The sequence below is a fragment of the Nicotiana sylvestris genome, chromosome 12 (assembly GCF_000393655.2).
Source record: "Nicotiana sylvestris chromosome 12, ASM39365v2, whole genome shotgun sequence".
Lineage (NCBI taxonomy): Eukaryota > Viridiplantae > Streptophyta > Magnoliopsida > Solanales > Solanaceae > Nicotiana > Nicotiana sylvestris.
This window is the reverse complement of record NC_091068.1, coordinates 162,864,082-162,876,593: the sequence shown is the minus strand read 5'-3', so window position 1 is coordinate 162,876,593 and position 12,512 is coordinate 162,864,082. Positions and strand designations below refer to the sequence as shown.

General features: G+C 30.7%; 1 protein-coding gene and 1 non-coding gene across 2 annotated transcripts; both read right to left on the bottom strand.

Moving 5' to 3' along the window:
* Nucleotides 1–643: 643 nt before the first annotated feature.
* Nucleotides 644–4,002, bottom strand: LOC104223949 (G2/mitotic-specific cyclin S13-7-like). The gene is made up of 8 exons (XM_009775489.2): nt 3,923–4,002; nt 2,826–2,956; nt 2,421–2,645; nt 2,219–2,344; nt 1,871–2,119; nt 1,570–1,728; nt 1,301–1,479; nt 644–1,191 (listed from the first exon to the last, which is right to left on the bottom strand). Exons 1-8 carry the CDS (start codon nt 3,957–3,959, stop codon nt 876–878), a joined length of 1,422 nt encoding a protein of 473 aa, XP_009773791.1. The 5' UTR covers nt 3,960–4,002; the 3' UTR covers nt 644–875.
* Nucleotides 3,370–3,504, bottom strand: LOC138884471 (small nucleolar RNA snoR74). The gene has a single exon (XR_011404662.1). It is a non-coding gene; the product is annotated as a small nucleolar RNA snoR74 (small nucleolar RNA).
* Nucleotides 4,003–12,512: the final 8,510 nt, after the last annotated feature.

The following is a 12,512-nucleotide window of genomic DNA, read 5'->3' as shown; positions in this document are numbered from 1 at the left end:
TTTTTAATTAATTAGTCAAACACAAACTACTTCTCACCAAAAACACTTTTTTAAAAATACTTTTAAAAAAAATACTTCTCAAAATAAGCTGATTTTAGAAGTTTGGCCAAATGACTACTAATAAAGCCAATAGAACTGGACCGTATTGCCGCCTAAAGGTGGAGTCATAAGATTTAAAGTGCAAATACTCAATATCGAATCAAGAATTTCCGGTGATATACACTGGTGCCTAAGGGGAACAGCTCCCAAAGCGGATTTCCCTTAAGTTGTAGGATTCTTCTAAATTTTGTTCATTTTTTCCCAGCAAATTATCTTGTAACTAAGGATTGATTTTTTTTTACATGTGTCTTTGTTAGCTTTTCTTTTGGCCCCATTTTGCTTTTTCATTTAAGCTTTAACTCAAGTTCTTCCTTTTTATGGTAGCAAATATAAAATTTTGTCTGAACTATTTTAGTGTATGTCTTTCTTATATATTTCTTGCCAAATAATTTGGAAAACTTGCATATCAAAATCAACGGGGCAAAATGTCTTTAGACGCATCAGGGGAGCTAAAAATGATTTCTGTAGCAATTTATATTTTTGGGAAGTTGTTGATGAACTTTTATGCACAAGAAGAGTTCTGCAATTTTCAAGAACTAAAATATAGTATCATGTCAACAGATCTATTTGGCCAATTGAGGTAGGAGATAAAGCTGAAAAGTACACTCCCTCCTTCCTTTGTTATCACAACAATGGAAAGAGAATACTCCTATTAATCAAGAAACAAAAATCTAAGTCACAACTATGGAGCTCAAGTAGTGCTCGATTTATAGAAACAAAATGAAACCTAGCAAGCAATAAAAGAACAGTTTGGATTCTTGATTAATGAAACCAACTTAAGTCATCTTCCTAGTAGTAGTGCTCTTGCATTGGGGGCATCTTGGATCAGCTTCAGTTACCATGACATACATGTGGCACCTTTGACAACCCACCACCACCATTTTGGATGATGATGTTGCTGCTGCTTCTGTGCTTTTGCGTAAATCAGCTTGCTCCGACAACACACTTGATGATGATGCAGCCAACAAGGATTTGGCCGGAGTTAGTAATGAAACAACACCTCTCTCCGGACTGGAGTACTTCTTGTATATCACCTTTAGCTTGTGAGTCGCAGCCGCAGATTGATAGCTCACTAACAACCTTGCACACTCTCTGTTCCAAAATCAATCAGTCAGTCAATTAACTGCGTCTCAATCCAAAATAGCTGGAAGAAGAACAAAGGGAAGAAAAAAAGGTACTAGAATATAAAAGATTTACTCACATTAGCTGAGACTCTGAGAAACCAGTGTGCAGCTTAAGTGTCTCATTCCAAAATGGTGTCCTATTGAGGGTGTGTCGAGCAGCATAGACCGCTGAGGCAGCAATCATCGAGGGGCAGTAGATAATGGTTGCATAATTCATCAACCCCAGCTCAGCCAGAAAATATACCATGTTCTCAATCTGTTATTTGAAGGGGTTCACAAAAGCAGTCAGTCAATTAGTACCATAAACTCATACTGACAGAAATATCTAAGAATTTCAAAAACTTACTTCTGAATCAGGTAGAGAAGCTTTAATGAAACGGGCGAGAAATACGTAAGGTGTTGGGACTGTTAAGTACCATTCCAATTGCCCAAGAATTTCTTTCTCCATAGCTAACACCTGATCATGAGTGTAACTTTTGTCTGAGATGCACACAAAGTCATTGACCTGAAAAATGACATTCAGAAAGTTGTTAGCTTTAGCCATTCAGAAAGTTGTTAGCTATAGCAGCTCATAGACTCGCATAGTTCTATTTGATAGCAGCTCATAGACTTGCATAATTCTATTTGATGTAACTGTATAAATGTACCTCAGGAGCCCAAATTTCTTCATATTTGGAGGCTATGAGCATGGCACTAATGCCCAGTAACTGCAATTCCCTTCTTGATGTAGTCTTCACCGCAAGGTAGCGATCCACAATGTTGATTGTGAGGTAAAGAGTCTCTGGATTAAGTTCAAATTTTTGGTGGACTTCAACCAACCAATCTATCAGAACTGCCCTCATCCTATCATTTATCTCAGGCTGTGAGTCCATGTAGTCATGAACTCTTGTCTCATTCTACAAACAGGCACAAATATTCAAGTTGATCACACATTAGTAAACAAGAAACAAAAAATAAACAGCAAGAATAGATATATAGTTCAAGACAGTAGATACCTCAGCAAGTTTGTAGAAGCTGTAAATGTCTTCAACATATTCCACAACTGCCAACTCATTGTTCACATCTGCAGCATCAATGTCCACTACCTGCTCCTTTGGTTTTTTACTCAGACCACATGCAGCCTTTTTAATGTTGACAAAATAATCAGATACAATATGTAAATCACAAAAAAGTAAAAACTACGCCTCAATCACAAACCTTGCTTCGAGCAGTGAGAGTAGAAGTAAGAGTTGCTTTCTGTTTTAATGAGTCTTTATCAGCCTTCTTCCTTTGCATCTTCTCCTTCAGTTTTTCTTGGGTGTCAGGACTAATTTCAATAATATCCTCGGGGTTTGGCTTAACTGTGGCTTTCTTCTGAGCTGGTTTCCTTACTGCAGGTACTTTAGCAACATTTGCTCCTTTCACCTTAACAGCCACAGGTTTCTGCAAACAGCAAAAAAAACCACAAGTCCACAACCAAAATCAGTACTAGTATAAGATCATAGAGATTGAAATGCAGAGAAAGATTATGACTTTTGTTGTCATAACCTTCTGATTTTCAGCTGCAGCCTGTGCATTAGCCAACAATTGTACGCAAAAGCTCCTTGTTAAGGGGCGAGATACCTGAGGAAGTGGCTTTTTTCCTTCGAGCCCACGACCTGTAGCCACATTCCCAATATCGCCAAGTGCTTTCCTATTTCTCCCTTCTGGTGCCATATTCTTTTTCTGCTTTACTGCCCCAGGGACTGCCTCACCTAAACAATATAAAAGTCCATCTATATTAGGAGTACCAAACAAAATACCATTAACATTCAATACATAGTACTGATATTTATAGAGTTGATTATGTAACATCATATACTGAACCAAACCATCCATCATCAACATTTCAAGAGGTTCACCCTATAACAATGGATGGTACAGAATAGTCTATCTACTTAGTATCAAACTAAATACCACTAACATGCTCTAATATTTAGAGAGTGATTATATGTAACATCATTTAACATGAGATGGTTCACCCAATAAGAAATGTTTATGTCCCTGAAAGTTTACTGAGCGACCCATTTACAGAAAAACCAATAGGCCACTGCCTTTTTAATCAGTTAATCTTAACACAACCGTTCCATTTCTTTTTTAAAAGGTAAAGAAACAACATATAATGATTAAATGTGCATCATTTACTGAAAAACTATATCACGAATAGCCAAATAGGTCGACTGGTTCACCCAAAACAATGCAAATTTATGTCCTGAATATTACAAGAAACCCACATATAGAATAGCAATAGGCCCCATTTCTCATCAGATCACGCTCTAAGTCTCCAACAATGAATTTACTAACAGTCTTTTGTTTATTCTTTCTTTTATTCAGATTTACATCTAAAGTTCATAGCATTTATGAATGTTTAGCTAGTCATTGGGACACGAAAAATCCTAAAGCGTATTGCAGAAATATCCAATTAGTTCAAGCATATCAATACCACTAGATAGTATTATATTTTTACAATTAATTTAAGCATCTTTATATCACACAATTAATGGTAAAAAACGACTTGGGTCAGTAGTAATCGAAGGACCCATCACAGAACTTGAGAAATCATTGAACCAATAAAGATTCAGAACATCAAATGAACACAAGAAAAAAATACGAATCAAAAGATAAGTACAGTATAGAAAGAAAGAAAACATCAAAACGCTTATTAAAAAAAATAATCTAACCTCTATTCTGCTGTTGAAGAACGATTCTTGAAGCCATTTTTAGAGAAACCTTGAAACTCTTTCTCCGAAAGGTTTTTGAGAGAAAGAAGAGATATTTGGGAGAAGTGAAGAATACACCCTTTTTGAAGCTGCACAATCGGCGCTTCACTCCCAACGGTCTTATTTTTCCTTTAAATCTTAGCCGTTGATGGAGTTCCAGATCAACGGTCGTAATTGGGATTTAGACAATTACGCCTATTACCGTTTGGGTTTAATTGTATTAAGCCTACTGCTTTTGATTTAGTGTGCACTCCTCCACTACAAGCTTTACTAATTCCAAATATATAGCTAGAATTAATAATACTAATCTATATTTTATTAAAAGGAGAGTAATATGCAATGTGGTTAAGCCAAGTGGCAAGCTAAAATGAAGTCACTTGGCAATTATAAGACAATATTAATTATTAGAAATTATAAATGGAAAGTAATTAAGAGAAGTAGTTTAATGAATCTTATACATAATCTAAATATATCTTAGACAAATATAATCTCTCTCTTTATATATATATATATATATATATATATATATATATATATATTGATTCACTAATAGATTTTCTTCTAAATTAGCTAGAAATATGGAGGTAAAAAATTAATTAAAAAACTATAATTGGAAAAAATAAAAAATATAGAAAAACGTAAATTGAGATAACCTATGACTATTTATATTTTGAAGTAAGTTAAAATATAAAATAAAACTAAAATTTACTTATGATATTAAAGATTTATTGACTTCAAAAATTAAAATATTCAAGCAGTAAAATAAGATCTTACATAAAGTATACAATTATTTATATGATAAGAAAAAACTTAAATATTTATATCTTCTATATATATTATATTAAAAGGAAGGTAGTGAGGCATGACATTAAGCCAAGAGGCATATTCAGAAAATGTCACTTAGCATTTTTAAGACATAATCTAAATAGATTTTTAGACAAATTTAATCTATATTATATTAAAAGGAGAGTAGTATGCATTGTGGTTAAGCCAAGTGGCAAGCTAAAATGAAGCCACTTGGCAATTATAAGACAATATTAATTATTAGAAATTATAAATGGAAAGTAATTAAGAGAAGTAGTTTAATGAATCTTATACATAATCTAAATATATCTTAGACAAATTTAATCTCTCTCTCTCTCTCTCTCTCTCTCTCTCTCTCTATATATATATATATATATATATATATATATATATATATATATATATATATATATATATATATATATTGATTCACTCGTAGATTTTCTTCTAAATTAGCTAGAAATATGGAGGTAAAAAATTAATTAAAAAACTATAATTGAAAAAAATAAAAAATATAGAAAAACGTAAATTGAGATAACCTATGACTATTTATACTGTGAAGTAAGTTAAAATATAAAATAAAACTAAAATTTACTTATGATATTAAAGATTTATTGACTTCAAAAATTAAATTATTCAAGCAGTAAAATAAGATCTTACATAAAGTATACAATTATTTATAAGATAAGAAAAAACTTAAATATTTATATCTTCTATATATATTATATTAAAAGGAAGGTAGTGAGGCATGACATTAAGCCAAGGAGTATATTCAGAAAATGTCACCTAGCATTTTTAAGACATAATCTAAATAGATTTTTAGACAAATTTAATAAGGATTAAAACAACTTAGATTTGATTAAATTTAATTTATGGTAGAAATCAATTAAAATTTACTCACATTCTTATAGTAAATAAATTTTGATAGCTTTCCAAATATAATTATTTACTAACCACTTGATCTGTTTTCTTTTCATTCATTTCATAATTTTATTATTTTTAGAAATAGTACATAAAGAAATAAAATGATAATGAAAACATTATCATTAGATATAATGTGTTCAAACAAATAAGAAACTAACTTTTATGATTAATACTAAAATGAGTGTGGTAGAAATAGATGTTAAATTAACAAGCTAATGAAAGCCACATAACAATGTAATAATATTATGTATTGAATAATAGAATAGCAAAAATAAGGAATAAATAGAGAGAAATTAATCAAATCTTTCATCATAAAGAAAATAATAAAACTTATTTAATTTGAGATGAGAAAGTTGTTATTTATCTATTATGATAAGAAATATCATATTGTGGATAATACCATGCAACTTATGTTTAACAGATAAAATAAGAACTTAAAAATATTTAAAATAAATTAGAAATAGCGTGAGAATATTTATGCTAAGAATTAGTTTAGAAAATAAAATATTTAAAAATACTATTGATAAATTTAAATAACTTAAGAATTCAAGAAATATTTTTAAAATAAATAGATATTTATTTTAAGATTAAAAAATTTCTAGATTATCTATATTATATTAAAGGATAGTAATGGATAATAATACTAAATAAAGTGGCACCAAAATTTAAAGTCTTACTAGATATAGAATTAAAATTTAAAAATATAAAATAAATATCTAATATAAGTAATTTTATTAACTAAAATTAAAAGTTAAATTTTGTATGTTGAAACTAAAAGAGAATTTTTTTTATTCCATGTAATACAAAATATAAATATAAGAAAACTTAATAGATTTGGAATATAATAATCAAAGAATTTATATATTAATATTTTATACTAATCAAAGTTACAACTTAAAGTCAAATATGATATTATTTTGATTACGGGTAAAATACTAATTAAAAAGTTTTTAATAGGGAAGAGACTATATAAAGAAAAAAATAGATACAATGTGAGAATATTTATACTTTAAATTAATTTAAAATAAAATAAAGTAAATAATTGAATTATTTTCAAAAATATTATTGATAGATTTATATAGTAAAATAGGTTTTGAGTAAGAGGATAAAAGCGTAAAATATATTAAATTTCAAGAATAAAAAATATATTATAATTATTAAAAGGTTAATAAGCAAAATATAAAGTCAATTAGTAAGTCGAAAAAATCACATGAAAGTATAATAATATTAAATAATAAATAATATAATAATTAGAAGCAAAGAACAAAAAAAATTGTGTAAAATTTAAAAGAATAAGACTTATTAAAGCTTGAGATAAAAAATAAACTAATACTGAAAATTGTATTAAAATAATATAATTTAATATGTTCAAATGAGACAAATCACCACATGACATAGTTAGTAATTTTTAATATTGATAACGACACGAAATTCAAGTACTAAAATTAATCTATTGGATTATATAAATATATAATAAAAGAAAACAGGTTATCCACTATGAGATTTGCGAAATGGTTTCATGTCTTGCTTCTTAATTAATATCTAATGATTATCAATAAATTTTATCTGGAAGGTTTATATTTTAAAGTTATTTATACATAATTCAAATAATCAAAATCACAACCCGATATAATTTGTGTCCGCGCATCGCGCGGGTACTAATACTAGTAAATAGTAATAATATCCTATCGTCTAAAATAATCAATTACTATTCCGCAATTTAATTAGTTGGAGTCAACTATATGAATCTTTTTAAAACCATATCTTTATAATATTGGTACTAATAAATAAAAAGACAAATAGTGGTTGAATAAACTTTAATTAAAGCTCTTTAAATCTCTACACTAAAAAGTTCTGCTTCAAAGGACTAGCGAAAAATCTCTTTTGGGGAAATTATATATCATTAATTGTATACTTACACTAAGATTTACAATTAATCCACACGCACAAAAATAGGGATACATGAATCACCCAAATTGATATTTTTTCTCATTAAATTTGCATCCTAATTAAGTTCATGGTTGACAATTGAACATATCGATCGTTCACTAATACTCCCTCCGTTCACTTTTACTTGGCACGTTTTGATTTTTACGCCCTTAAGAAATAATAAATGAAGTGCATAGTTTACCATGATACCCATATTAATTGATGCATATTTTATTGAATTTGAGAAAGTGATTTGGAATAAGTAATAAATATTATGGGTATAACAGAAAAAAAATTATTTTCTCTTGATATGCATAAATTGACAAGTAAAAGTAAAAATCTATTTTTAGTATATATATGCCAAGTAAAAGTGAACGGAGTGAGTAACTTGGTCGTTTATCCATCTACATTTTTTATATTGCACTTGTTTAGCATTTTATCCATGTTATTTCTGTTAGATTAGTTAGTGTTTGATAAGAGTATTTGAGAAGAGGTTGTTTTGTCCCTCCTTGGAAAAAGAAAGAAAGAAAGAGGTGTTTAAAAGCACTTCTTTGTCTTATATAGTTTGAATATTTTTGAGGATGTTTTGGAGGGAAATTAAAATTTGACTATATTATTAATAGTCAAGATTGAGCACTTGGGCAGATAGGGCAATTGGGTTTGGGCCAATTAAGTAGCCCGAAATTAATATTTTAGTCACCTATTATTTTATTAATTAATTTAAAATATTTTTAATTAAATCTCAGAAAAACATTTTTAACAGTTTTCTTTAAATTCAAAAAGGTGACTATTGATTTTAATAGGTGCCTGTTGGGAAAGGTTGAGTCTGTTAATTCTAAAAGACACCTAACACGGTTTATAAATACCCCATTCCTCTCCAAAATGAAAATTATCAGAAAACAACAGTTTTCCATCTTCTTCTCTTTCTGCTATCTATAATTTACAAAGTTTGTTCTAGTGGAAATTCGAGTTAATTGTTGATACTTGAATCTACCATAATCCATGCAACAACAAAATTGGGAGGCTTAAATTCTTTAAGGACAGTGACTACACTATCAAGGTCAAATTATTTCGCCCCATATTCTGTCATTTTTTCTAACAATTTCAACATTTTAAGGCGAAATGACTTCCTGGCCACTTAAACTTGTAGGGCTTTTGAAAGCCGATACACAAACTTTAGTCTTTCCCATTTAAACACTCAAACTCGTGAAACCTATAACTAATAAACACCTTTGACCATTGCCTATGCTTATGTGGCGGTAGCTTTGTAGACATGTGATTTTTGACCCTCCCCAAGATTTTTCATATTTTAGTACGTAAATATTTAATTTAGGCCTAATATAGCTATTTCAACTAATTTTTACTCTTTTACTTTATTTTATCACAAGAAAATAAAAATTACAAAAAAAGAGAGTTACATATTTTAGAGTATTAGTTTTATTTGTCATTTACAAAGAAAGAAAAGTTTCAAAAACAAAAATAATAAAATACAAAAGAAAAGGTTTTATCTAGTTTGGTACAATTTTTAAGTTAGAGGTTTATGTGTAATAATTTTACCTTGCTTTTTATTTACTTAGTTAGTAGGAATAGATTATTTTGCTTACTATTTATTATCAAGAAAAGAAAATAGTACAAAAAAAAAAGAATTACACTTTTAGATATAAGATGTATTTAATTTGCAAAAGAAAAGAAAATTTACAAAAAATATGTTTTTTCTCTACTTTGTAAAACTAGTAATGTTAAAACATTTCTTAGTAGTATTATAGTTAAAATATTAGTTTAGTATTTTTATTTTTGGTTTATCACTAAAAAGAAAAGGCAAATAAAGCCAATCAAAATGGTTGCAAAAGATTCCTTCATATCTATGCATAACTAATTTCGGACTCATGTGTAGGGGAATTCCCAATTTTCCTATCAGATCACGTTTTGGGGAGGGGGGGGGGGGGGGAGAATCTTTCCCTTTCTTTTCCTTTCTTTATAACACACACGCACATTTTGATAAGGTAGAAAGAAAAAACAGAATGTAGAGAGAGAGTGGGACCGAAAAAAAAAACGGAAAAAAGAGAGGGGGACGATAATAGGCGGTTTTCCTATTTTTTTCTTCTACAACACACTCACACAGACACGGATATAAAGTGGAGGAGCTGGACGAAAAAGGGATCGAGGGGGAAAGAAGCTTAGAACAAAATTTCAGAGAAGGTTTTGAGCAGAGATTCTGAGAAAAGAAAAAAAATCAAAAAATATATTTTCCTGTTAAGAATTCTTAGGACAAAATTTCAGAGAGTTTATTTTTAATAGGGAATTTCTTCTATTTTATTATTATTTTTTTGGGTAAGTTTCCGCTGATACAAAAAAGGGTGAGGAAGTTTCAGTATTTTTTCATATTTCAAAAATATAAAAAAATATTTTGTTTCTTCTTCTGGGTTCCTGTTTTGAGATGGAGATTTGTTCAAGCCAAGTTTAATTTGCCGGTCGAGGTTCAGGGTCCCGGTTCCCATTGCTGAATTCATAGCTATTTTCTGAGCACTTGATTGTTGTATCCGCACGTCTCATTTCTGGAACATTAAAATTGATTGAAGTTCTATACACTCAGTTCGATTTCAGTTCTACAGCTAGACTTCTCATTATATATTCTCGTTGATGTTCGAGGTGTCGATTTCAGTTCTGTTGGCTGGTTCAGTTCTTAATTTCAGGTTCCTTTTCTATCTTCTTTTGTTTTCTTGTCTTGTTCTTTGGTGTTTGATTTAAAATATGATAAGAGTCATGGTAATCAGGTGTAAGATTTATTAGCACCTTTGGGTTCTTAACATTTTTTCTTAAAAGAATTGCATCTAAATGTTTGATTTGGGCTGAGTTTTGCTTTTTGAACAATGTTAGTTCTATGTTCTTGCTGTTTGATGTAGAAATGGTCGATAGGGACAAAATATTTGAACCTCGCTGAATGTCGCATTAATCTGCCTCGTCTCGTTCAGTAGTGCTTGGATATGTTGTTTGTGTTTGCTAGCTTTTGTAATTCTTATATATATCGTAAGCCGGCGTGTATTCCGAATCATTCACGAGTAGTTGATTAGCATCCATGTTCTAAAGTTCATTTTCGGGTGTTCCAACTGCTTTCTTTTAGGCGTTTCTCATCATGTTTGCCTCATTTTCGTTCACGATGATTGCTCGCAGAAATTGATTTTGTGTCATCCTTTTGAACATGTCGATTGTTTTGTAAATAGTGACTGTAGTTTTTTTTAGTCTTCAACAATGATTGTAATTCACTAATTGGAAAAGTGTTCATTTTTATAAAAGTTATGGGATTTCTCTGTTGCTTCCTTGGATTTGTGAATTATTTCTCCACACAGTCAATTTGGTCATAAGTTTAGTAAATCATAAGATGAGATAGGTGCATTGAGTTGGCACTATTTAAAAGCAGGTTGTGAATAAGCATGAATCTCATAGTTTTCTTTAGGCTCGTAATAAGATTATCACGACAACGGGTACGGTTCCCGTGACGTAGTTGTGATATTAAATTTCAAATTAACTTTAAATATGAATATCTTTAATTCATTTAGTTGAGTAGATTCGAGGTGTGCCGTGCCAAATAAAATCTCAAAACGCATGGCCCTTATTTAATTCATTTTGATCCTTAGAAATCGAGGCTGCCATTTAGTTGAACTTCCCATGGCACTCGCAAAGTTGAAGTGCGTAGTTGCTTTAGGCGCGTTATTTTAAAAAATTAATTTTCTAAACTCGGGTGTGTATTTCATGTGACCCAAATCCAAATCTTAACAACGTTAAATAAAACATGTTGCAGATCGCGGGTGCATTCCATGTGGTGTGGTTCAAGGCATGTTTTAAATAATGTTGAATCTTTCTAAAATAATTAAAAGCGGTTAATAAGTTAAAAATGCACCATAGGCTAAAACATGTATTAAAATCAGATAATAGGCCAACTATAATAGTTTAAGCGATCGTGCTAGAACCACGGAATTCGGGAATGGCTAACACCTTCTCCCGGATTAACAGAATTCCTTACTTAGAATTTCTGGTTCGCAGACTTCAAAAGGAAAGTCGAATTTCCTCGATTTGGGATTAAAAAAATAAATCGGTGACTTGGGACACCAGTTAAATATTCCAAGTGGTGACTCTAAAAATAAATAAATAATCCCATTTCGAATAATGTCACTTAAAGGTGAAAAACTCACTTATACTCCTTCCCAGAGGTGTGGAAAAAGGAGGTGTGACAAGCTTATCTTACGTGGACATAGTGCGTACAAGTCACATTCAAATGGCGCGTGTAACTATTACTATTCATTAAAAAGATTGTAAAATAAAAAAAAATAAACAGAAACTATAATGAAAACCAAATAGTTAACACCCCCCGGATCTCGTCTTCTTCACACCACCCCTGTATCTTCGCACCATCCCCAATGACCATAAACAAGGCTTCACCCATAACCCACAACAACGACCAAACGAACCCAACCAGTCCCTCCTTCCCATCTACGCCTAACAGTGCCTCCCTCCCCCTCGGATTTTGAGCTTTTTCTTGTTCTCAATCTAAAAGCTAGCCGCCTACCACCAGAAACGGCTGCAAGATAAACACACATACATGCAAGGGACGGAGAAACATATTTGGGGGGTGAGAATGAGAGAAAAGGAGATGGGGAAGTGAGCCAAAAACAAAGGGACAAAGATATTTTTGTGGTTGTTCGGTTTGAGTGTTGAGGACGTTCGAGATCGCCGGCGAATTGTTTTTTTTTTCCGGTTCGTGGTACAATTTTCAAATTTCTTTTGATCATATATTATCCATGTTTTTACTCGTTTCCTCTAATTCACTTGAACAGTTCTAAGTATCCATTTTTATTCCTTTGTGTTCGATTTTTTCTGCCGTAGTACTGTGTAAATT